Source organism: Ochotona curzoniae, unplaced genomic scaffold, assembly GCF_017591425.1.
Source record: "Ochotona curzoniae isolate NIBS_2020 unplaced genomic scaffold, NIBS_Ocur_1.0 scaffold_1037, whole genome shotgun sequence".
NCBI lineage: Eukaryota > Metazoa > Chordata > Mammalia > Lagomorpha > Ochotonidae > Ochotona > Ochotona curzoniae.
Window position 1 is genome coordinate 32,463,850 of NW_024467083.1, and position 26,577 is coordinate 32,490,426.

At 45.8% G+C, this 26,577-nt stretch overlaps 2 protein-coding genes across 15 annotated transcripts in view; both read right to left on the reverse strand.

The window, feature by feature from the left end:
- The window catches only part of NUP210L (nucleoporin 210 like), a 107,256-nt gene extending 104,005 nt beyond the window's left edge, over positions 1 to 3,251 (reverse strand). For both annotated transcript variants that reach the window (XM_040998940.1, XM_040998939.1), the window contains exons 1-2: positions 2,844 to 3,251; positions 1,409 to 1,545 (exon numbers count right to left, since the gene is read on the reverse strand). In XM_040998940.1, coding sequence (XP_040854874.1) covers positions 1,409 to 1,545; positions 2,844 to 3,034 — 328 coding nt within the window. In that variant the 5' untranslated portion in view covers positions 3,035 to 3,251. The remainder of the gene's footprint in view (positions 1 to 1,408; positions 1,546 to 2,843) is intronic.
- A 1,051-nt stretch (positions 3,252 to 4,302) lies between these two features.
- Positions 4,303 to 26,577, reverse strand: part of TPM3 (tropomyosin 3) — a 32,390-nt gene continuing 10,115 nt past the window's right edge. For 2 of the 13 annotated variants that reach the window (XM_040999110.1, XM_040999114.1), the window contains 7 exons: positions 24,253 to 24,386; positions 21,433 to 21,550; positions 21,247 to 21,317; positions 20,529 to 20,604; positions 18,962 to 19,024; positions 18,724 to 18,793; positions 4,303 to 5,695 (listed from right to left, as the gene is read on the reverse strand). In XM_040999110.1, coding sequence (XP_040855044.1) covers positions 5,613 to 5,695; positions 18,724 to 18,793; positions 18,962 to 19,024; positions 20,529 to 20,604; positions 21,247 to 21,317; positions 21,433 to 21,550; positions 24,253 to 24,386 — 615 coding nt within the window. In that variant the 3' untranslated portion in view covers positions 4,303 to 5,612. Of the gene's footprint in view, positions 7,108 to 16,771; positions 17,050 to 17,764; positions 17,848 to 18,723; positions 18,794 to 18,961; positions 19,025 to 19,901; positions 19,978 to 20,528; positions 20,605 to 21,246; positions 21,318 to 21,432; positions 21,551 to 24,252; positions 24,387 to 26,577 lie in introns of those variants that run through there. The other 11 variants (XM_040999109.1, XM_040999117.1, XM_040999113.1 and 8 more) reach the window with 9 other exon arrangements.

Consider the following 26,577-nt stretch of genomic DNA (forward strand, 5'->3'; position numbering starts at 1 on the left):
AAGGCTTTGGGCCATCCTCCACTGCTTTCCAAGGCCATAAGCAGGGAGCTGGATGGGAAGCAGGGCCGCCAGGATTAGAACCGGCGCCCATATGGGATCCTGGGCCTGCAAGGTGAGGACATTAACCACTGCGCCACCGCGCCAGGCCTGACATTTTTATCTTATCAGAATGGCAATGAGGTATCAAAAACACAGGGATACAAAAATTCCTGCTGTAATTGGGATACAAACAGCCATATTTTTTTCCAGCGATTTTTGTTGTTGTTGTTGTTTAAAGATCTTTTTATTTTTATTAGAAATCCAGATATACAGAGAGGAGGAGAGACGGAGATCTTCCGCCCAATGATTCACTCCCCAAGTGACTGAAATGGCTATAGCTGAGCCAATCCGAAGCCAGAAGCCAGGAGCTCTTCCGGGTCTCCCATGGGGGTGCAGGGTCCCAAAGCTTTGGGCCATCCTTGACTGCTTTTCCAGGCCACAAGCAGGGAGTTGGATGGGAAGCAGGGCCACCGAGATTAGAACCGGCGACCATATGGGATCCCGGCATGTGAAAGGCAAGGACTTTAACCACTAGGCTATCGTGCCGGGCCCCAAAGATTTGTTTTTAAAAGAATTTCTGAGAGAGAGATGAAGAGATTTTCCAACTGCTAATCCATTCCCCAGTGAGCCAGGCTCTAGCCAGGAGCCAGGAGCTTTATCCAGGCCTGCCACGTGGATAGCCAGGGCCCAAGCACTTGGGCCGGTTCCATTACTTATTCTACATCTCTAGCAGGGATGTGTCTTGAAGTGGAGCAGCCAAGATACAAAGCAACAACCATATGGGGATGCTGGCATCACAGGCACAGCTTTACCCATTTTCCCACAAGGCCACCCTAAATAGCAATTCCTGAACAGCTCCAGACTAAAATACACTATTGTGCTTCTCAAACTTGAATATTTTTTTTAAATGTTAAGATCCAGTGCCCTAATTAAAAAAAAAAGATTCAGAGCCTGGATGCACAATCAGATATTCTGCTGGAAACTGAAAATTTACATTTCTAGTAAGTGTCCATATGTGGCTGGTGACACTAACTGGCATTGCATGCTGAGAAGTTCTATTCTTCTATACTGCCTTTTTTTTCTTTTAATTGCCTTACTCCAGGCACATCGCAACCTTTAACACCTAAATTAGTTCCAGGTGAATGACTCTTTTATGGTTTCAAACAATCAGAGTCTGCACGGTATCAGGTACTCTGCCAGATGCTAGATACACTGAAAAAAAATTTAAAGAAAAAAAGAAAAAAGTTAACCAAGTAAGCTGTAATTGGGGCTTAGAGTACAGGAAGTCGACACAGTGTTAACCATCTACACAAGAAATCAGAGTACTCCAATGCAGATGGAATATTAACAGTCTTCACTCTCCACATACCTACTTCCCGAGCAAGAATAATACTGCTGAGGCGTATGGGTTGGGTAGATTCAGCAATGAGTACAGCTCTTCGAGAGCACAGGGTGTCGTTTTCATATAAAGGCTCGACAGTAACTGCATCATGATGGGTGGAATGCCTGCCAGAACAAAGCGCTCGAAAGTTTAAAATGTATGTGGTTCAAGTTCACTTTAGGGTGGAACAGACTCTTACAGTTCCAGTGCCACACTGTTTAATGACACTCTAAAGTAGGAACACTGCTTAGGGACACATGCAATACAGTGGGAAAGGCTTATCAGAACCTTTTCCACAAATATTATTGTGGAAAATTCCACCCATGTTATATTGTCTCTCCATAGTTTACATGACACTGTTATTGTTCTTAGAGTGCAAAAGCAGGATGATGCTGTTTCCAATGAGGCAGGACTTCCTCATGCTCTGAGAAATAAATTTTCTCTCATCCTAGAAGCTGAGCTGTTGGTACCAAAGATGGAAAAGTTACCTCCATCATGAGTTGTGAATCCAACTGAAACATTACAAGCAGTACTTCTGGAGGTGGAAAGGAATAGCTTTCATACCAGAGCCCTTGCATCCTCCTCTCAGGAAATACCACACACTGGCTCATGTTACCAGGCCAGTTCCCTGAGAGGGCCTCCTAAACTGGGAGATGAACTGCTCACACCCTGAGCCTCACTGCTTCCCTTAAGGGATAAGAGGAAATGTGCTTAGCATGAATGCACTGGTATCTTGGAAGCTCACTGTCGTCAGATTTCCTCACGTTTCACGCAACCATATAATTTACTGATGGGTTCTCTCACCCCCAAAATACTATGCCTTTCCACCTTTGGTCAGAAATGGAGCCCCCCGCCCCCCAGCTCTCATCAGTTTAAATGAATACTCTGATCGGGAGAAGGGGTATAAGACACCTGTTATACCACAGACAGACATCCCTTCTGTATCCACTAGTCCTCATATTCCGAAGTTTTCACAGCATGGTTCATGGGTCTGTTTCCTCATGCAATGGGAATCCTTACTTCAGAAGGCTGTCCGCGTGAGTTCACTAACGCAATGCTGATTGTTTGGTTTTCAGTACCTCCTCACAGTGAGACCCTCACACCCCAAGTCTTTCAGCCCCTTCAAGAAATTTGCTCAGCTCTTGGGAATGCCCTATCACACACCCTGAAGTCCCTCACAGCAGTCTAGGGAGCACGCCTTCTCCCACACAGTGAAAAGTACACCTTCGCCATCAGAGCCCAGATCCCGATGATCAACCCACAACTCGAACATCCAAGGGCAGCCTCCCCTGCCCCTCACTGACACGCCCTCCTCCCCACACGATTATCAGACGGCATACTAGTGGGGTCTGACACAGTAAACCCTCCTATTCAGAATGAACTGGTCAGGGGCCCGGCAGGCTGGACATCTCCTACCCCTCACCAAGTGTAGCAGCCCCGCTGTGCCTCCAGAGGGAAGGGCACCCGCCCTGGCTCCCGGCCAAAGGGTAGCAACACCTGAGGCACGTTCAGTTTGTTGGCCAGAGTTCCACGCCAAACCAGCAACAGCAACAAGAAGCAGTGAAGCGGCCGCCACAGAAAGAGTCCCAAGTTTGGCGTCCCTACATCCATCATGGCGCCCACCAGGGCTCAGGTTCCCTGCCAACCTACGGCCCCGCCCTCAGCACTGACACCGGCCAATCCACAGGCGCGACGTCATCAGGGCGGCCCCTCCGTCCTGTTCAGAACTGTGGGAAGGCCACAAGCCAACGTCAAACACTGGAGGACACATCTTTTAATAATAAGAAAAAAAAAAGCAGAAAAGCCTTTTTAAAAACCAAGGAATTTGGGTCTGGCGGAGTGGCCTAGCGGCTAAAGTCCTTGCCTCTTGAACACACCGGGATCCCATATGGGCACTGGTTCTACCCCTGGCTGCTCCACTTCCAATCCAGCTCCCTGCTTGTGGCCTGGGAAGGCAGTTGAGGACGGCCCAAAGCCTTGGGACCCTGCACCCGTGTGGGAGACCTGGAGGAAGATCTCCTGGCTCCTGGTTTTGGATCAGCACAGAACTGGTCATTGCAGTCACTTGAGGAGTGACTCATTGGATGGAAGATCTTCCTCGTCTCTCCTCCTCTCTGTATATCTGCCTTTGTAGTAAAAACGAATAAATCTTAAAAAAAAAAAAAAAAGGAACTTCCCCCAATTTAATTGTTCCTTGTCTACTATGTAAGGCTTGTAAACCAAATAAAAACGTTTCCCAAAAAAATTTGCAATAATTTCCAGTCAGCATCAGTACAGGCCTATAAATGGAAACATTTTCCAGTCTCTTAGCAGAAACAGTCAAACTGTCAAAGGAACCATGTGATTTTTACTAGGAAGTCGGGATTCATGTCCAGCCTCAAAGCTGGAGAGCAGGAAATGTCAAACACCAGGGGCTGAAGGGCAGCTGTGAAGGCCATTCACTCACATCCTGTCTCTAAGCAATGCTTGTTCAAACTCCCAAATATACACCGGAATCTTAACTGAAAAATCATCTCAGATGTCTACTGACTGCAATATATGATTAACATTGAATAATTATTTAAGGAGCAAAATAGAGCTATGGTTTTAAAGAATATAATTGTACAAGGTAATATATTTCAGCCTGAAGATGTTAATGCTAAATTAACACAACCTAGAAGAGGCTGGCACATAAATAGTTCCAACCTTCACGTTCACTTTGATATTATCTCCATGAGCAACTCCAGGGCTCAGTTTGGAGCCCAATGTGGGTCAGCTTCCAGAAAGTGTGCTAACATAGTGAACCCAGCTGCTAGCGTCACAAAGATCCGAATCTTAAGCTTTGGTTTCTGTGGAGAAAGTACATTTGGTTTAGAAATAAAAGTCAAGTGCGAATGAGAGAGTTGGAGGGACTGGTTCTTTATTTCAAAAAGACACTTATTGTCAATATTCAGTATCAAAACAGTTACATATTGGTTTCTCTTTTCTCCCAGTCGGCCCCAAAGAGACCACCCAAAGGAGAGTACATTGTAAGCCAATAAGCTGCAGGATGTATACCTGTCAGACCCTCACTCACAGAAACCTCACCAAGAGTAGGGACTAGGTGGGGAAAGAAACTCTGGGAAGGCCAGCACACTGCCACCCCAGTCTGTGGAGAACTCCCACAGCCAGAAGGGCTGGCCAGGGGCCCCAGGGCCAGAGAAGCAAAGTTTCAAAATTAATATAAAATTTTAAAAGTCTTGTACATAAGCGATTCAAGATTTCTCCAGCACTGACTGATTCAAAGCACAATGAGATGGCACTTTTTAGAAACAGCAGCTTCAGACCCAGCAAAGGGTTGGTGAGATGAGTTTTCTATGGCAAAAACATAATCGTCTTTTCTTTCAAGCAGGCAGGAAAGCAACAAAGTGGTCCCTTCAACCTAAGCGGCACATGATCTGTTTGCAAGCTGTTGGGAAGGGACAGAAGTGGGGGAGGGGGAGAGAAAAAACTGGTCTCAGGGGCCTTACCATCTTAATTTGGTCATTTCTGATGAAAAAGGTAAAAAACAAAAACAAAACAAAACAAAAAAACCAGCTGTCCACAGATCCCTTAAAGCTGTAAACCTCAACAGCATAGTTTTTAAATTTGTTTTTGGCCATCTCCTTCTAGAATCACCTTTCTGGTTTGGCTGATGCTTTGTCCAGAGCAATGAGGTTCCCACAGAGGAGTCTTTTCCCTGGGCTCTGTTTGGCTCCCACAAAGGCAGGCCCACTCTCCTCCTCTGTGGAGAGGGCACTAGGCATTCAGCTGCCAAGTCACCTTCACAAATAAAAAAGGGATTCAACTGCTGCCTCAGTGTGGAATCACTTGGAATGATTTACAAAACAGTTGCTACAACAACAAAAAAAGGTCATTACAAAATGTGTACATCACAACATGCTTTTAAAGACACTTTGCATTGTGCTCACATTCCCTTAAATGTTGTTCCCAAAAGGACTCAGCCTCTGGTCCCAATGCAATCTCTGGGAAGAGGCAGAGACAATTGCGTGGCAAAGGCGGGGGGGGGGGGGGGGGGGGGTAGAGGAGGTGGGTTGGCGAAAAGGAGAAAAAAAAAAAGCAGCCTTCCAGTTAAAGTATCAGCCCTCAGTGTCGAGGTCAGCTCTGGGCAGGCTGGCCTCAGGTGGAGTCGGGGTCGGAGGGAGGAGTGGCGGCAGGGCGGGACAGGGGTGCTCTACATCTCGTTCAGGTCAAGCAGAGTCTGGTCCAGCATCCTTTGTGTACAGAGGTGCTCCTCTTTGGTGCATTTCAGTTTATCTAATGGGGACAAAGCAGAGAGATTATGAATGGTTCATCCCAAGGTCAGCCCACACAAACTCAATGCTGGTTGCAGAGAAGATGCAGGCTAATTAAGCAGCTGCCTTCTTGGCCACAGAAGTGAGCTATTGCATCATGGGGTTTTGCAGAGCCTCTGGCTTGCCTACTGAAGCTATGCAAGTGTTGCTGTACTTCCTGAGGCAAGGAGGTGGGGACCTCAGTCAACCGCTTCCTGTCCCTCCCACACCCAACCACGGCTTTCTGTTTGCAGTCACTGAAGAAGCAGGCCTTCACTGGGTCACTAAGCAGGTGCCTAGCAATGCCTACAAGGCAATGCCTACTTGAAATGGCTCACTGGAGTTTAACCACCGCAAACAACGATGACCATTTCTATGGGTAAGACACACTCAACACTACACCACCAGTGTGTCCCTCTTCTACCTGGAGCATAAGACCTTACTTGACCAAGAGTGCAGGAGGAGCCTCAGGTGGTACATTCTCTCTCCAAAAGGGAGAGATGAAGGAAGAGAACAAGAGGGATAGCAAAGACACAAGCCCTCACAGCACGATCAGAGATTGTAAAGAAAACAAAGGTAAGAATACTAACCATTCTTGCAAGCAACTTCTGAGATTTTTGCAAAGCTACTGCCCAGAACTAGCCTGTGACAATTATTTACAATGGAACACAGATCCAGAAAAGGAATCAAGGGGTAAAACATCAGATGGGAGTGCAGCAGCTGACTACCACAGCCCGTCTAACCTGCCGGGCCAGCAAATAACTCTGGTGACTCTGGAGAGGTGAGGAAGGACGACTCCAATCTTCTACCCACAGAAGGGGATGGCAACGGGCACCCATACTCACAGCCCACACCCTCCTTTGCCCTTCCCCTTTTTCCCTGCCCCATCAAAAAAGGTCCACCCTTGGGACCTGCAGATGAAGCAGTTACAACCTCTTGTCAAGTCAGTCCTTTTATTGTTAGAAAACAGCCAAGCAAGGCAACATATCCTACAGTCACAAGTGAGAGAGCAAAAATAAAAGGTGGGAAACAAAATCTTCCCAATATTTAAGATCACCTTTCAAGCTCTCCCTTGTATCACCCATCAGTTCCTGGAAAGGAATTGAAATACAGTACCAACTGTTCCAACTTTGTTGGTATTATGAAGCAATCAACAATATTCTAAGCTTCCCTCCTCCCCCCCACACCATTTAAAAAGCAAAGGCAAAAAAATAAGAATAGCTTTTAAAAAAAGAAAGAATCAGCGTTTTGCTGGGGTCCAGGTCAGTGGTGTGAGCACTAAGCTCGGTTAACGGGCACCAGGAAGCGCTGCCCGTCAGTCACAGAGATCATGCAGCGTTAGCTTCAGCTCATTAGAAAGCAGGCGGTTTCGCTCAAGTTGGTTGTAGAGGCGCTCTGCGGCAGCAATACAGAAGAGGGAAAACAAGAGAAGGAGAGGAAAAAGAGAAGGAGAGAGAAAAGGGAAGGTTAGTCGAGCACCGGAAGTTAATGATGGAGTTTTTCAACTAGCTGGTATACAAAAGCATGCACCTGTGTAAGTCAGGGCAGATGCAAGGATTCAGACAGAGGAAGGAAGGAAGTCAGTCAGCCGGCGGGACAACCAGCAGAAGAATGGAATGAAAAATGCAGACTGACCAGTTGGTAGGGGAACATTTTCAAGAAGGGAGGGGAGCAATTTAATAAAACTTCCTTCATGGTATTTGCATTTCTTTCCTGGACTGAGAAACAGACAAGCAAAACAGGGGGAAAGCAAGAGCTAAGGTTGACTTGAAAGAGGTACATTTACGATCATCAGAGGTTAAAAAGAAACCAATGTGATTTATTGCACATTTTTCTGTAAAAGCATTCAACATAAGTCTTATGAACAGCAGACTGAGTTAAACAGTCCCATACCTACCCAATCCTACACATTTTTTTTTTTTTTAAATTGAGAGGTAGATAGAGGGAGAGAGAGCATTTGCTTCAAGGGCTCACTTCCGAAATGCCTGATTGCCTGGACCAGGCCAATGCCAGGAACTGGGAACTCAACCAACGTCTCTGTGTGGGCAGCAGGACCCAACTGCAGGAGATGACATGGCTTCCCATGGTTCCTAGCAGGAAGCTAGAGTCATGAAGTGGACCGAGGGCACTGGGACGTAAGACACAGGTGTCCAACCTACACTGTAATTGCTAGGCCAATACTTTTAAAAGAACCCAAACTTGTTCAGATCAACAGACTATCCAAGGAAGGAGAGTTATTGATATTAAAAAAAAAAACTACCCTGAGGCTAACATCATGGTACAAGGAGTTAAGCTGCTGCCTGTGGTACTGGAAACCCACACAAGTGCTTGTTCGTTTGGACTGATCTACTTCTGATCCAGCTCCTTGCTAATGTTGTCTGGGAAATCAACAAAAGATGGCCCAAGTGCTTGGGAGACCTGTCTGAAACTCCATCTGGAGTTCAGGCTACTGACTTTGGCCTGACCCTGCCCTGGCCATTGTGGTCACTTGCAGAGTGAACCAGTGGACTAAAAATCTCTTCTCCCTCTCCCTGCCTCCCACTGTCTTAACATTATCCTGTTTTTCAACCTCCCTTGCAGTGAGGGGGAAGATCATATGATCAAGCTTCAACCAACGAGATGCTTGAAAAGAGCTGGCTACGGGGCTTCTGAGAAAATAGTTTTAGGCCCGGCGCAATGGCTTAGTGGTTAAAGTCCTTGCCTTGCACGTGCCAGGATCCCATATGGGCACCAGTTCTAATCCCGGCAGTCCTGTTTCCCATCCAGTTCCCTGCTTGTGGCCTGGGAAGGCAGTTGAGGATGGCCCAAGGCCTTGGGACCCTGCACCTGCATGGGAGACCTGGAGGAGCTCCTGGCTCCTGGCTTCGGATTGGCTCAGCTCCAGCTGTTGCAGCTGCTTGGGGAGTGAATCATTGGACGGTTGATCTTCCTCTCCATCTCTCCTCCTCTCTGTATATCTGGCTTTCCAATAAAAATAAATAAATCTTTTTTTTAAAAAAAATACTTTCCCTCTTGCCTTGGACATGAAGATGTATAAGAACCTATAGAAAAGACCAGGAGAATCACAGAAATCCTGGGAGTTCACACTTGCTCATGGGTAGACTGCATGATTAAAACAAATACAGCCTATATTTATTTAAAATAACTGCTGAGCTGTTTCTTATCAACAAAGCATTCCTGATACAAGCAGACCTGCTACAGTCTACTGGCTCTATCTGGATTTTCTACTTGAAGCACACCTTAGGAAATGGGGTGGAATTCACACCCAACTGAACAACAGTGATATTAGAGACAAGAAAGCCTGACAACTTCCTTCCAGTGTCAGCATCTGAGACTCAGATATGTTTATCTTATGTTTCACAGCCTGTTTCAAAATGGCCTCTAGATTTCAATCTGAAACAGATCCTTTCCCAGCCTATCTGTGAGTGCTGCTTGCCACTTTTGCCTTCAGGGCTGAGGTTTCCCCCAGCTCCACTGGAAAGCTGGGGACCAGAATGATTCCAATCATATTTGTTACTTTATTTTTTACTATCAAAACAGAAAGCACATATGGATAGAAAGCCTGAAAAGGAATGGCTAACAGTAGCAGTTATACTGAAGTAGAGAATTAGGGTAATTAAAACATATATATCTATTTACAGCCTGGCGTGATGATAGCCTAGTGGCTATCATCCTCACTTTCCATGCACTGGGATCTCATATGGCCACTGGTTCACATCCTGGCTGCCCTGCTTGTGGCCAGGGAAGGCAGTTGAGCACAGCCAAAAGCCTTGGGACCCACGTGGGAGACCCAGAAGAGGCTGCTGGCTCCAAATTGGCTCAGTTCCAGCCACTGTGGCCACTTGAGCAGTGAATCAGCAGATGGAAGATCTTCCTGTCTCCCTTCTTCTCTGTGTATTTGACTTTCCAATAAAAATAAATCTTAAAAAAATATATGCAGATAAATCTATTTTATTTGAAAAGCTGAATGACAGGAAGACAGAACCATTCATCTGCTGGTGCGCTCCTCAAATGGCTGCAATGACTAGGGCTGTTCCAGGTTGAAAGCCGGAGCCCATAACTCCCTCTAGGTCTTCCACCTGGGTGGCAGGGCCACCACCCATTATGTTTGCAGACACCAACAGGAGGGAACTTGATGGGAAGTAGAGCTGCCATGACTCATAAAGATGCCCACACCACACAGTAGCTTAATCCTCCATAACGCTGGCCCCAGGGCATGTTGCTTGAATTGCACTGTCCAATAAATCGGTAGTTTTCAACAGGGATGAAACCGCCCCTCTCCCTTCTCCAGGGGAGAATCGGAAATACAAGAGTAACACACAGGATTGTTTCGTACATCCATGACTTGTCCTACACTGAATAACAAAAGTTCACAACCGACCAACACTACTGTAGCTTGTAAAGTTCCATTAGGCCTAGAATTGGACCTGTCTTACTGGCCAGAGTAAGACACAGCAGACAGTCAAAATTTTTACTCTTATCTCTCAGATTTCTCAATGTTCTGTTACATACAGACCTCATACACAGCTCAAGATTAGAGGGTATCGAACACCAATTTGTGTAATTGTCACTCCTGTCTTCACAAATATCAGAATCTTCTCCCCCCAAGTATTCTGGTCAGCAAGGGTTTTGATCATTCATGTATGAAATTCAGAGACACAAAAGGAATGGAAGCATTTTATTGCCTAACTAAATCCTAGAAGGCAAAGTTTCCAAAGATTTTCATGAAGTCAGAACAATGCAGTTGTTCTCTCACCTTGAACTTAGCTTCTAACTTTTATCTGCAGTGACTAAAAGCTCAAGATGCGGTACCAGCCCCCTAAAGTACTCAGTTCCCTGATAACAGTAAAACTAAACAAACAAGAAAGGGCAAGGCAGGGGTGGACACTATGGTACAGCTAAACTGGGATGCCTATACCCTATATAGGAGAACCAATTCAGGCCCTGGCAACCTTGTCTCTGAACCAGATCACAGGATCTTCTCCCTGCCACCTATCCTGCGACACCCAGATGGATTCCAGACACCTGAAGTCATCCTGGCCCTCCCCTACCTACTGCACAGAAATGAGAATAAACCAGAGGATGAAGATCTTTGTCACCTGCCTTTTTTCTTTCAAGACGTATTTAACTCAAAAGAGCTACAGAGAGTGGGAGCCAAAAAGAGATCTTTCATCTGCTGGTTCACTCCCCAACTGGCCCCAACAGCCAGAGTTGAGCTGAGGAACTTCCTCTGGGTATCCCACATGTGTGCCAGGGCCAAGGACTTGAGATATCCTCTGCTGCTTTCCCAAGTCACAATCACGGAGTCGAATTAGAAGTGGAGTAGCCAGGACTCAAACCAGCGCTTGCAGGCATATGGATTAACCTACTGTGCCACCTCACCAGTCCCATCACTTTGCCTTTCAAATGAATGAAAATTTAAAAATATAAACTTTTTAAAAAACAAACAAACAAAGGTAAGGCAGAGACTCCATTTGGCTCAGTGTGCCCTTTGTCCATGCTCTACTGAACAAGCCCATTGAGCTGGGGAGCAACTGATCAGTATCAAGTGAAAGGCAGACTGGCATGGGGCTGAGGTAAAGCTGCCCAGCAAAGCAGGTCAGTTCTGCCCAACAGGTACCAGAGGGTCCAGTCATGATTCTTATTGTTCAGATCAACAAAGATTATCAAGAGGAAAGATGGGCTTCAGCATACTACCCTATGGGTCTGAGAAATAAAGCGGCAGAAATCCACAGGCCAAGTTCTCGGCTCTGATGCTTGACCCCACCCCCACAGTTCATCCAGGCTCAAGTAACATAGGATGGCCTCGACAAGGATGCAGCTCCCAGCTCATGACACCATAAAAGGCCTGCAAAATCCATTGGTCTGATACTGCCGAGGCAACCACAGGCAGGACTCGAAATGCAATGAATCTATAGCAGGCTTATTTTTTAAAGTTGATCATTTTGTGTGGTTCATGAATGTTACATATATCTAAATGGCCCTTGGCAGAAACAAGGTTACACACTTATGAAATACACCAATAAATGAAAGCATGAGTTGTGCACTGTCTGCTTTATTCTGAGACTGGCAACTGTTCTTTTCTATTCTTTTAACTTCATTCTTTTTGAAAAGCCTTTATGCATCAAAAGCCAATTCCTTCTGCCTCAAATACTCAAGGTCTTGAAATGTACTGTCCAATACAGTAGCCAAAAGCTTCCTGTACCTCATTAACATGTAAATGAAGGAGAGGAAGGATAGTTGTCCAGTACTGCAACTTAAGATGCCACCTGGCGGTGCGCAGTGCAGTAGCCTAGTGACTAAAGCCCTTGCCTTGCACGTGCCAGGATCCCATACGGACACTAGTTCATGTCCCAGCAGCCCTACTTCCCATCAGCTCCTTGCTTCTGGCCTGGGAGGACAGCCTTGGGACTTTGCACCTGCATGGGACACCAGGAGGAATTTCCTGGCTCCTGAATGGCTCAGTTATAGCCATTGCGGCTACTTGAGTCAACCAGCGGAGTTAAGATTTCTCTCTGGGGCCCGGCGGCGTGGCCTAGTGGCTAAAGTCCTCGCCTTGAACGCGCCAGGATCCCATATGGGCACTGGTTCTAATCCCGGCAGCTCCACTTCCCATCCAGCTCCCTGCCCGTGGCCTGGGAAAGCAGTCGAGGACAGCCCAAAGCTTTGGGACCCTGCACCCACGTGGGAGACCCGGAAGAAGTTCCTGGATCCTGGGCATAGCATCGGCCGTTGTGGCCACTTGGGGAGTGAATCATCGGACAGAAGATCTTCCTCTCCATCTCTCCTCCTCTCTGTATATCTGACTTTCCAATAAATAAATAAATCTTAAAAAAAAAAAAAGTTTTTTCTCTTTGTAAATCTGACTCTCCAATAAAGAATAAATAAATCTTTTAAAAAAAAGTGTCACCTGGGATGTACACATTCCTTCTCACAGTGCCTGGGTTTGAGTCTCTGCTCTATCTCAGCTGCAGCTTCCTGTTGACACACACCCTGGGAAAGCAGGTCATGCTTCTGTGCGTCACTCTCGTGTGGAAGACCAGGAGTGCCAGGGTTCAAGTCCCTACTTTGTTCATTTCCAGCTTCATGTTAATGACTACCCTGGAAGAAGCAGGCAATGAGATGGACCCAGGTGGACTTTTGGGTGCCAGATTTAGCTGTTGAGGCACTTGAGGAGTGAAGCAGCAAATGGGAACTCTCCCTTTGTCAAGTGGTCTACCTCTCCTTAAGAAATAAAAATCCAGGGCCCGGCGCGGTGGCGCAAGTGGTTAAAGGTCCTCGCCTTGCACGCCCGGGATCCCATATGGGCGCCGGTTCTAATCCCGGCAGCCCCGCTTCCCTTCCAGCTCCCTGCCTGTGGCCCGGGAAAGCAGTCGAGGACGGCCCAACGCTTTGGGGACCTGCACCCGCGTGGGAGACCCGGAGGGGGCTCCTGGCTTCGGATCGGATCGGCATAGTATCGGCCCGTTGCGCTCACTTGGGGAGTGAATCATCGGACGGAGGATCTTCCTCTCTGTCTCTCCTCTCTGTATATCCGCCTTTCCAATGAAAAAATAATAAAAATAAATCTTTAAAAAAAAAGAAATAAAAATCCAAATAACATGCTTATTTTTGAATGTGAATTTATTTTATTAAACCAAATTAATTGGGGCTGCATTATGGTACAGCATGTATTCCCATCACCTAGGGTGTCAGCATCCCATATGGGCAACAGTTTGAGACTTGGGTGTTCCACTTCTAATCCAGCTCCCTGCTAATGCTCCTGGGAAAGCAGTGGAAGATGGCCCAAGTCCTTGGAAGCCTGCATCCACATGGAAAATTGGGAAGAAACTCCTGACTGCTGGATTTGGTCTGGCTCAGCCTCAGCTGTTTGCCTTTACTCCACTTTTTCTGTACTCTGCTTTTCAAATTAAGAAATCTTAAAAAGAAAAATGAAGAAAGAACTACATGATTTTTAAATGATATAATTAAACATTTTAAGTAATTTTAACTTTATCATACCGGCCATACTAAGTACCTAACAGCCATACGTGGCTTGTGGCTACTGTCCAGGATATCAAAGCCTGAAGTTCCGTTGCTAGATTGGCTTTAGATGCACTATACTGTTCCAGAACGCTAGCCTTAATTCTCTCCACCAATATACTCTTTGCCCCTTGAAAAAGGATTCCTTCTCCAACCTTAATGCTCAAACGACTAAAGTACCAATGAAGAGCCCATTCAATTAATCTTTCTTCTCAACTTAACTGTCAAAATTGAAAGCCATGGAAATCACTCAGCTCTTAAGTTTTTAAAGAAGCAAAACTACTCATTCTTCTTCCATCTCTTCAATAGCTTCCTCTTCTACACCAATGAATTCTTTTTGTATTTGCAACTGTCTTTTACAGTTCTGATCTACTCCCAATTCCTAGCCTGTCAGCCAACTTTCCCCCCATCAAGTCTCAGAATCTTATTTTCACTTGAAAGCCTGCCAGTCTTTTAGACACACTGTGCTTTCCATCCCCCTTAGTTCCCAGGCCAGAATGACATGACCTCCCTACATCTTTTTTTTTTAAAGATTTATTTTTATTGCGAAGTCATGTATATATATATATATATATAGAGAGAGAGAGAGAGAGAGAGAAGAAGAAGAAGGAGGAGGAGGAGGAGGAGAGACAGAGGAGGATCTTCCATCCAATGAGTCACTCCCCAAGTGACTGCAACAGCTGGAGCTGAGCCAATCCGAAGACAGGAGCCCGAAGCCTCCTCCAGGTCTCCCTTGTGGGTGCAGGGTCCCATCGCTTTGGGCGTCCTCCACTGCTTTCCCAGGCCCCAAGCAGGGAGCTGGATGGGAAGTGGGGCTCCCAGGATTAGTATCAGCAGCCATATGGGATCCCGGAGCATTGAAGCCGAGCACTTTAGCTGCTAGGCCACCACACAGGGCCCAACCTCCCTACATCTTTATCATCATTTTCCTAGTCTCAAAATCAATTATCACTGGCTTCACATATAAGGAGGTGAGGCCTTCAGGATGGTTCTCCTTGGAGATATCTCTCTACTACCTACCACTGCTCTAACTGAAATCCCAATTATCCCTTCCTGAAAAACTGTATTCACCTATTTCAGTATTTTCATATTCACTTCTATAACATGTGTGCAGTGGTTTGTGTGGAGTGCTCTGGAGTGGTAAGTACTCAATGTACACCGTGAACCTTAAAAACTTTATTAGCAGCTGTATGTGCTTGAGGAAAAACACTAGCACATCAAACCTTTGATTTCAAACTATAATTATGCAGGCTAAAGAGTAGATCAATAAAGAAATCAACAATGTAGTCAGCATACAAATATGCCAAAAATCATCAAAACAGTATGCAAATGAGTAACACTGGAAATCATCATCTTAGTGAGTATCTCTGGTAACCTGCTCCCCTTCCCACAATCTTAGCTGCCAAATTAACTTGACAGACCTCCCAGATTATACCACATGCCTGCCACAAAACCTCCAATGGCAAGCCTGCCACCCAACTACTGCTAACTCCCCCGTCCAACTTCAGAACATATCCCTGTCCCCTACTCCATTTAAATCTCCCTTTGCAGAAGCAGAGGCTGTGGTGCTGCAGGTTAAGCCATCGCTGAGGCGCTTGCATCCTGTATCTAAGTTTCAATTCAAGTCCCATCTACTTCTGCTTCTGATCCAGTTCCCATTCAATGCACCCAGAAAGCAGGGCAAGCTGACTCAAGCACTCTCAAGTGCCTGCTGCCCATGCAGGAGACCTGGATGGAGTTCCTGCTCCTGGTTCAGCCTGATTCAGCCTGGTTGTATGCAATAGGAGAATAAACCAGCAAGTGGAAAATCTCTCCCTGTCTTTCAAATAAATAAATCTCCAAATCTTCCGTAATAGCTATTGTGTTTTTCCCCATTCCAATCTGTGATGTTTATTTTGTTTCTTGCTAACCCAGAAAAAATGTAATCTTCTAGAACTCAATGAAAACTAAAAGGCAAATTTTAATATCTATATTTTGAAGTATCTGCTATGTGCCTTCCCCCAAGAAGTCTGTCCTAATCTTTCCCATTGGACTCAATCTCTTCCCTGCTCTTCACTTCCCTAACACTTTATGATCTGTGGCACTCATTACATAGTTTCTTTAGCTTCTTGTATGGTTTTCTTTCTCCTAGATTCTGAGTAACTGAAGAGTAGGGATGGTGCCTCCAATTTCACTGTTTTTTTTCTATCATATCACCCTACACCTACAACATTCAGGTATCGGTGAATAAATCCATTTGTACCTTAACCTCAATGGCTTTATGGCAGGAAACAATGGAGTGATCATAAAGAAACCCGAATTTGACTTGACAGCTTTAGATTAAGAAAAACTTCTCTATCTGGCTATACCTATTTAGAAGAAAAGCAATGATTACTAAAAATGACAAACTATATTGTCCAGAATGACCTACTTCTGTGCTGTAAATTGGAATAGGAGTCTCTGAAGTAGCAAATTTAACTCACAATATTAATCAGAATCTAATCTATTAATATATGTAGTGATTCATCACCTCCATGTACATATATGCTATCTGAAAGACTGCCTAAGTTGTTATAGTTCTTCTAATAGTATTTTATCTCATATCTCTCAAGCATATACTAATAAACAAGCCACAAATATGTGAAAAAAAAAAAGGTTTAAGCAAGAAAACAAACATGTAATTGTTGTGGATTGTGGGTTCTGTCATTTATGTACTTTTCAGTGCCTTGGGGATGATATAACTGATCCATTTTAGCAGTAAGGTGGTGCATGGAAGGTTAGGTTCTTCTGAGGTTATTAAAAGGGTAGAGAATAAATACCTCGAGTCACTTCAATGGTCTGTCAGCCTTACCAGATTCAAAGAAAGAGAGCAACTGACACATTGCAGGTAGGCACATTGAGGAGCCCAGAAGTAAAGGACTATATGATTTTTCTCAGCTAATTCCTACTCCAAGAAACTTCTACCATTCTGATAGGACAGTTGAATTTAAATGTCAAGAAAAAGACACACACAGAAGCGGCTTTGATTTTAAGTCTGAGGAGGGGGAGTCTACAGTAGCTGCTTCCCCATCACACTCCCAAAGCTCCTTTTCAGGGACAGCAGTTGCTTTGTCCATGACACGAATCAGAGGGGCATGTGGCTTCCAGCACTTTTAACATTTTTTTAATTTGGGGTTGGGGAAAGAAGAGAATACATGAATCGCTTTGTGTTCCCCAAATCCTAAAGCATAGGGATCAGCCATGCTGACCCCAATGGAATCCAGAGCGAGAGTGGGGCGTTGGGTTCCCCGAGGAAAGGGGGCAGATCCAGAACAGAGCAGAAACGGTGATAGTTATCTGTGTGAAAAAGTAAGGATACTCTAGGTGAGAGGAGCAACAATCTACAGAGCAATCTGAGAGAAAGGGAGAGGCACAAAAAGGAAGAGGCGGCGGCAGGAATGCGAAAATAAGAGCTGGATACTATTGCCTGACTCACTTGGCTTCTTTTCAGGGTTAGTGGGAAAGATATATTAGAGGCATATTAGCGTCAAGGATCAGGAATCCACAGCAAACAGATGAAGTTCCCAACAACTTCTTTTTGGTGCTGCTTACCACTTGGCTTGCTTCTGGGGGCTCAACTTGATTCTTAAATAAACTGCCTATTTCCTTATCGAACTTTAGTATCAGGGCACAAATCACACAACTCAGAAGATCTGAATTTTGCTGTGATGTGCTAAGGCCTAAGCCACTGGTTCTCCAGGCCCAATGGTCTTAGTTGAACGAATGAATTTGATCTGTAGCTATGTCTCTCCTAAGACCAGATTCGTGAAACAAATGGAAACGCCACAGCATGATCAGCAAACTATGAGTACACACAGATCAGGGTTCTACTACTGATGCAAGATTAAACTGCCTCCCCAGCTTTTGCCAAAGTAACCAGCACCAATGTTTGTAAGATAAGAGCAGAGCTTCTAGTTTCCAAAGGACAAACCCAAAGCACGCTATGCATAGCCTATAGCCCCCACCTCCCTCCCACAAGCCAAGATCCCAGCCCCACTCTGCTGTCAGATAGTTACATAGAGGTCATGTCATTGAGGGCGTGGTCCAGCTCCTCGCTAATGGCCTTGTACTTCAGTTTCTGGGCATAGAGCTCATCTGGACAGGTACAGGAACCACAGGGAGGAACGAGGGGATACAGTGGAAGGTATCAGAGCAGGTGAAGAGAGGGAATCATCAAAAATTAGGAAACGTGTGACCAAGGATCTAATATCAGAAAACACCTATTCTGGCAGCCTTGATTAGCCACTTTCAGGGTCACTGTCCCCCCAAGCACTTCTTGATGCCTTTAACCCACTACAGCCAGGGCTGAGGACTTGGCCCAGTCAAGATCTGTTAGCAAGGCACGTGAGGATACCAATCTAATTCCTAGCAGTGATGACACTTGATTTAACAAGAAAAGAACAGGGAGAAAACAAACTCATATATACTTCCCAGCCTACCACATCTGACCACCCTTCACGGCCCCTCTTTTCCAAAGGTTGCCTCCTCAAATTCTTCCCAAGAAAACCCTGCACCTGCAAGCAAATCCCAGTGCTCTCAAGGCAAAGAACACCTTCCCTTGTCAGGGTGAACGGGTGACAAATTGCAGGGACAAGAAGCAGTGACAAAGCCCCAGAGCTTCATCTCTCGGGACACACCCACACTAGGGTGTTGACTGTTAAAAACAGTCATAGGGTAGGGCACAGATTTTTGTCACCTTCTGAAAACAGGGCTTCCATTTCAATAATTAAAGACTATTCAATTGGAGGTAAAGGCAACCATTACAAGGGAAAGAGACATATTCTAGAACATTAGGAGAAGTCACATTCAAGGAATTGATTAAATGTAAAAATTCAACTCTAAGGTGGACCCATTTCACCTAGTCATGGCAAAGGATGGGCACCTGACATATGCCAAACCTCTACCAGTTAATTATATCATTATGGGGCAAGATCTCCCTCAACATTTCTCCATCCCTTTCCAGGCTCATACCTTCCAAATCATCAATTGTCTTTTCCAGCTTGGCTACTGATCTCTCAGCAAATTCAGCCCGTGTCTCTGCCTGGGGGAAAAAACCACTCAGTCAGAGGAGCAAGAAGAAAGGGATCTTTAGTTCTTTGACCCTGGACTTCTAGACCTTGCAGAGTCCAACCCGCCAGCCTAAGTCCATACTAATGCCTAATACAGCTCTGAATGCTTTGGGTAGTTCCCCATGGTGTTCTCAGCTTACCTCCTTGAGTTTATCAGTAAGAATCTTTATTTCTTCTTCATATTTGTCCTCTTTTTGAGAATACTGCAAAAGAAGAAGAAAAATTTCAGAGTAGAAATTGGTTAGAGACAACATTCCCCCCTCCCTGCAGGTACTTTCACATTAAATCTCTTCTTGGACTTCATGTACTGAATGGCCCAAGCAAGAGGAAGACCCTCTACCTCCATCATACCCTCACATCAGAATCTTCCAGGAACTTTGTTTTTAAAATGGACCTACACTTTGACCTCATTCAGATCAACCCAAGGTGGTGTTTATGACTGAAACACTCCCACACGATGACAGAAGTCTTCTGTTGTGATTGCTCATTTTGTCTGCCAGGAAGTCTATTAGAGACCCTAACCTCTGCCTTTCGACACAACAGTTAGGAGCCCAAGGAGCCCACGATTAGCCACCTGAAATCAGTAACTTTAGCGAAAGCAATCAAAGTATGCAGGAATGAGCATTAAATCCAGGATACTGAATAAATGGCAGGCAGATGGGTAGGCAAAGGACACTTTTGGAGGCAGGTGCTCGGCACTGTAGTTAAGACGCCATTTAGGATACTCACATCCCATTAGAGTATCTGGGTTTGGATCCTGCCTCTGTTCCCAATTCTAGCTCCCAGCTACTGTGCACCCTGGGAAGCAGCAGTAACTACCCAACACTTAGAGTCCTGCCACCTATGCAGGAGGGAGTGGATTGAGTTTCCAGCTCCCACTGTTGGCCTTACGCAGTCCCAGCTATTATGGACATTTGTGGAATGAACTAGCCTTTCTGCCTTTCAAATAAAAGTCAAAGAACAGGGAGAGGGCGGACTAATACAAGATTTAATAAGGAGTTAAGTATTTCCAGTCATTTATCAAGGGCAGGGCTGGGACTGGGCCCCAAAGCCTGTCACCTTCACAAACCAGCCCCCTACCTTCTCAGCCTGAGCCTCAAGAGACTTGAGGTTGTTGGTGACATTCTTCAGCTCCTCCTCCAGCTCAGAACACTTACTGTGAATATTTTAAATACCGCAGGAGAGGAAAGGGGAAGAGGAAGAGAATAAAAAAAGGGAGAGAGACACACAGAGGTGAATTGAACCTATATGTAAGAAAGAGTTTGGGAAGGTATACTGGGGAAGAGAAGTTCCCAGGTAACCTGAGCAAGCATCAACCCTCCTCCCTCTACCACGGCACAGGACCTGAGCTGGACTCTCCTGAGCTCAGAATGTTTGGACAGTAATCAAGAAAAAAATGTTTGAGAAACCACTGCCAGGAACAAGTCATAAATGCTACCTGGGGTGGAGGAGGAAAAAAATGCCCAACCCAAACAGTCCCCCAAATCACCCCAAGGAAGGAGACACCCTGTGGAGAAGCAGTGAAGCAACTAGGAAAGAGATAAAAGATGCTCAGGAAGTGGAACAGAATGGAGCATTCCATGAAGAGATGAGAAAGCACTCAACAAATCAACCAGTGGAGGAGAGGCAGCTGCAAAACAAACAAAAACCAAACCAGACCAAACCACACCATCCACAGAAGCTCTCCGTGCGTTTAATGGTTAGTACCTTTTCTTCAGCAGCACTCAGACACTTCAGGTTCTGGTCCATCAGTCTGATCTGCTCATCCATCTCTCGGCAACGGCTGTTAGTGACAGTCACGGGGGTGGGCACAAGCCCGGTGGTGGGAGGGAGAAAGGTCAAAAAGGAACACAGCAAAAAAACAAGCAGCAAAATGGAGAAAAAAAAAAAATCAAAAAATGGGAAGAAAACACCACGATGGTCATGATATGTCATGTCTGGGAGGGGAATGCAAAAGGAAGCACAAATATGTATGCACTCAGCACTGACTTTGTTATACAAGGCCCAGAGGTGCCAACAGTGGAGCAGTTAGTGTTTGCCTTTGCCCTACAACTCCCCAGCAGGTGGGCAAAGTGGGAAAAGCAAGACCAAATTTTAAATCACTTTAATGTCTCTCCAAGTGGATGGCCTGATTAGAGCCCTCCAGTTAACTGTACACCATCTATTAGCCCTTATGTTCCCTTAATTTGCAAGCTCTCCCATCAAGAAATAAGCAAACCTTATTTGTCACCTGTCCTTAGTCAAGTGAAAAGAGTAAGGAAACCCAAAGCCATTCTTAAAGCCTAAAAAAAGCATGTTAGATGGCTCCCTCTCCAGGGCCCTGTTTAACAAGGTTGAAGAAATGCTAGTTGATTCATATTAGTGCCCAAGCCAAAGAAGAAGAGACAGGATGGTATTCAAAACATTTGGGGAGCAAGATACTCACGACTCTGCCAGCTCAGCTCGCTCCTCTGTACGTTCCAAGTCTCCTTCAATAATCACCAATTTACGCGCCACCTACAGGAAGAGACCGAGGCACGCCTCAGGAAAGCAAAGTCGCCACGTCCCTCACAATCCTCTGCAGAAGGCTGATGTCACTGAGGAAGACTGGGACAAACAGAAGGTGTCTTACCTCTTCATACTTCCTATCTGCCTCTTCGGCAATGTGCTTGGCTTCTTTGAGTTGGATTTCTTGGAGTTCCATCTTTTCTTCATCTTTTAAGGCCCGGTTTTCAATAACCTTCATACCTCTGCAGGGAACAAGGCAAACGCAGCACTAGCACCTTGAGGAGTCTGTTCTCAGCTCCAACCCAAGAACCCAGATTTGTACCCTTTAAATCTCATTCCTCAGTACTGGCAAACCACGGTAGGGGCGGTCCTGGTGGGGGTTATTGTGGGTCGCTCCAACTAGGCTGCAGCTCCCACTGGTTTAGGTGAGGGCCAAGTATGTGCTGGGCAGAACCAGGCTGGACTGCAACACCCATTGGTTCCAGTGGAAGTCGGGAGTGAAAACAGAACCAACCCAGCAATTACAACCACCAGCTGATTGGGGCGATGGACGGTGCCAGGCCCTGTACTTGTTAGCACATACAAGAAGTTTCTTTGGAGATCTTCCTAATCTAAATGCTGGACTCAGAACCCTAACGAAGAAAAGAGAGAAGACAGAACGGGTCAACCAACCATCTCAGCTATGATGGACTATGTCAATCAGTGGATTTTTCAAAGACCTCATAGTGCTTGGAGTGGCAAGATTGACAGCGATTCATAATTGTTGCAATATCAAAACCACTTGAGCAAGAACCTCAGAGCATGCCCTACACCCGGGACTTGGGGAGGGTGGGAAATTGGGTGGGCCTTCTCCCTTAATACCCCCCTTTTAAACATGAAGGTAACAATATGGAAAACATACTAGTATTATCCACTTTCCTGTAGCCCTTGAACCTTCTTACTCTAACTAAGTATGTAAAGAATGTCAAAATAAATTTTATTAATAAAAAAAGAAAATAATAATAATAATAATAATAATAATAATAAATCTTTAAATCTCATTCCTCACGGCTTGCCATTTAAATGGAATCCAAAAGCACTGTCCCACACATGAGGGTATTTATTTCATTCAAATCATTCTTTGGACACTGGCATCCCATCCAGTTTGAGTACTGGAAGCTCCATTTCTGATCCATCTCCCTGCTAAAGTGCCTGGGAAAGCAGTGGAAGATGGCCCAAGTCTTTGGAACCCTGCATCCAGCAGTGGATGACACCTCATGTACTTCAACTCCCACACCCATGTGGGAGAGCTGAACGGAGTTCTGGACTCCTGGCTTTGCCACGAATATGGGGGCATTTAGGAAGTGAACCAATAGATGGGATTTTTAAAATAAAACGTTTACAAAAATAATACATGTTTATCAAGAAATAAAATGAGCATATACTAGAAGGGCATTAAGTAAAAACTGCCATCAGAAGTAATCTCTTCCTCAATAATTCTTCTAGAGATGTTTTATAAGTGTAAAATACACATACCACTCCAACTTACTAAAGCAATCATATATCACTCAATTCTGTAACAAGCTTTTCTTACTTTATATACATTGGCTACCACATACTCATTTTCATAGACAAATATTAACATACTTCTATTTGAAGACACAGAGGGACAGAGATTCTTCATCCACTGGTTCGTGTCCCAACTGGCTGCATTAGCTGGGAGAGGGCTGGGCCAAAGCCAGGAGCCAAGAACCCCATCAGGTCTCCCGCATGGACTGCAGGAGCCCATTTTGAGTCCTGGCTATTCTATTTCATATTCAGCTCCTTACTAATGGCCTGGGAATGGGTAGTCCAAGTGCCTGGGCTCCTGCACCCACTTGAGAGCCTATGAGAAGTTCCCAGCTCCTAGATATGGTCTGGCCCAGTCCCAGGCATTGCAGCCATTTGGGGAGTTAATCAGCAAAGGGAACATATCTCTTTGTCTCCCTTTTTTCTCTGTAACTATGACTTTAAAATAAATACACAAGCCTTTAAAAAAATGCAGGTGCTATGAATTTGAACTTTTACCAACTTCCCAGATGTCAATGACCTGGGACATCACTTTGACAACCACTGTTGCAGGGAAATGAATCCAAAATGGAAGTCACTGATGAACCTCTCCCCTCCAAGGACCACTAGATCAAGAAATACCAAATGTAAAAAGGTCACAAGTCCCAGGCAAACCTTCACTCTGTTATTGAGAAAAGGAAAAAGGATGCTGTAAGAAAGAGGTTCCAGGGTGTGCATTTGGCCCAGACACCAGGTAAGACACCCCTGTCCCATTTCAGAGTGCCCATTTCAATAACCATCTCTGACTCCTGAGATGGCTTCCCATTAAAGTGGACTCTGAGAGGTGACTGTGGTGGTTCAACTCACTGCGTTTCCAAGTCCTATCTGCGGTCCCCTGCCTGGTCCAGGGCTACTGCACATCTCTGGGGAATGAAGCAGTGCCTAGGAACTCCCTGTTTCTCTGCTTCTGTAACAGGGGCTGGTGTTGTGGTACAGCAGAGCAGCCGATTCACCCCAAGATGTAAAAGCCAACATCCCATGTTCAGAGTCCCAATTTAAATCCTGGCTGCTCCACTTCCAATCTTGCTTCTAGCTAATGAGTCTAGGGAGGTGGCAAAAGATGGCCCAAAGGGTTTGGGCTCCATCACTCATATAAGAGATCCAGATGGAGTTCCTGGCTCCTGGCTACAGCTTGACCCAGACCTGGCTATTGTGGCCATACTGGGACATAGCATGGGACAGAAGACCTGTACTCCGCCTTTCAAAGAAAAAATAAATCAAGTGGTTTTTTTCTTCTACAAACAAAAAACAAAACCAGGTTGCTATTTTAGAGGACAAACAAACAGGACTCTAAGAAAATCTTGACTAAAGATCCCAAACTTTCAGAGCTCGCACTCGTCCCAGGAGCGCCTCCTACCTCTCACTCTCATCAGCAGCTTTTTCTGCTTCCTCCAACTTTTGCAGGGCAGTAGCCAGGCGCTCCTGAGCACGGTCCAGCTCCTCTTCCACCAACTGGATCCTCCGGTTCAAGGAGGCCACCTCAGCTTCAGCCTGCATTCAAACACAAGAATGGAAAGAGGAAGCGGAGATAAGGAGGGAACAATCAGTTATGACAGTAAGATTGCAGCTGACTGACATGAAAGGGCCAGAAATCCAGCAGGGAAGAAGCTGTCTCAGAGCAGGTGCTGACAGAGCCAGCAGACCTAACCATGCATGCATATTCCATCCCTGTCCCATCAACCAACTCCCAGACATCCCACAGGAAGAACATTTTAAGACTCAGTTCCAAGCTCAGTGCGATGGCTCAGCGGCTAAATCCTCCCCTCGCTAGCACCAAGATCCCATATAGGTGCTGATTCATGTCCTTGCTGCTCCACTTCCCATCCAGCTCCCTGCTTGTAGCCTGGAAAGGCAGTGGAAAGGCAGTGGATGATGGCTTTGGGACTCTACATCCACACAGGAGACCCAGAAGAGGCTATTTGAGGAGTGAACCAGCAGATCAGAGATCTGTCTCTCCTCTCTGTAAATCTGCTTTTTCAGTAAAAATAGATATTAAAAAAAAAAAAACCCTCAGTTCTTTGTGTGGGTCAATGACACTTACATCTCCTCTGGACTCAGTTCCCAGTCCTGAACACATAGGAGTCAGCCAAGGTCAGCAAGGCTCCCTCTGCCTGAGCTCTAGCCAGGAGGTGTGTCTCACCTTAGCACCTTGGCCCCAAGTGTCTCATAAAAGGGAAAAACAAATAAGCAAGGTGTCTTGAGGAGGAAATCTTGGGTTATCTATTAATTTACTGCTTAACTCAAGTGGCCACCTCTGATCACCTTACCCTAATGACATCAGGAGCATGGCCAGCCAACACAAAGTCTTCCAGAATAGCCTGCCAGACTGGCAAGCAAGAAAATGGAACGTGAGCATCTACCCCCATCGGGTCAGCCCCTTCAACTGACAAGAAGGCGGCTCCGATTCCTGCAGTGAAGGGACATGGAACAGAAGAGAGTGTTTCCATCATCCCAACCACCATTCCTGCAAACACCTGAGCCCTCCGCTTTGCTTCACCCCACAGGATAGCTAAGGCAAGCCTTGCCCTGGCAGCCATCCCACAGCAAAGCACAGGCTGGAATCCAAGAAAAGCCACACTACCTCCCTGGCAGCGGCGCAAGAAACAAGGAAAGGAGGAGGCAGCTGCACATACGGACACACTCCTTCCGCCACCCGGACCCGAGCCTCTCCTACACACACACACACTCCTTCCCCCTGCCCCTTTACGGTGGCAGGTACGCTGCCTGCCACAAGCAGACAAGAATTTAGCCTACCCTGTACACCATCCAGTTCAGATGCTTATCCAAGCGGCTGGTGAACACGATCTCCCTTCTACAGCCCAGATTGTGCCTGCATTCTATTACCCTGATTTCCTCCTAGCTGGCAGGGGTGAGGGCAGCTATAGAAATCTGGGCCATCAGCCCCTATGGGGGAAGGATATAGCCCAGAAGACTCCTGCTAACAATCAAAATTGGCGCAAAAATTTCCACATACAAACGTGACAGTTCGAGAGACTAGGGAGGAAGGGTGAGGCAGCTGGGGCCATACTCCAACCACCAGGCCACTGAAACAGAAACTGAGATGTCCACGCCCACTGAAATAACTAAGAAACCGTCCACTTCTCTGATGATACTACTCAAATCCCCAGCAAGACAAATGTGCTCAAGAAAAAGAGGTAAGTGTGCTCTGGCTCTGTCTCCTTCAGGAAAACAGACGTCCCCTAGGAAGACACGCATTTCTTCTTATAAACTCAACAAGGCCAACCAGTCCAGAGCAAATTAGGCTAGCAGGCATGAAACTAGGAAACAACCAAATACAAGTGACCCCTTCAAATGCCCAGAACTAAACATCAAAACCTGCAAGAGGACTTGGAGGAATCTCCTGAGACATTACATCCCTACCCAGTTCACCAGTAATTACCCAAACTGGAGAAGGTAACAGGCGACGGGGGTGTGTGGGGGGGAGGGAGGAGATGGAGAAGAGATGCAGTTTCTATGACAACAAGCAGGCTCAGACAGTTTCTCCCACAATTCAGCATTTACAATAGAATTCTTAGCAAGACTGAAAAAAGAGGAGAAAATACATCTTGGGGCCCTGGCAAGAGTAAATGAGCAAGAAAATGTGGCAGAAAGCAGAATCCCAGGGCCTGGCACCATGGCCTAGCTGCTAAAGTCCCTGCCTTGAATGTGCCAGGACCCCTTT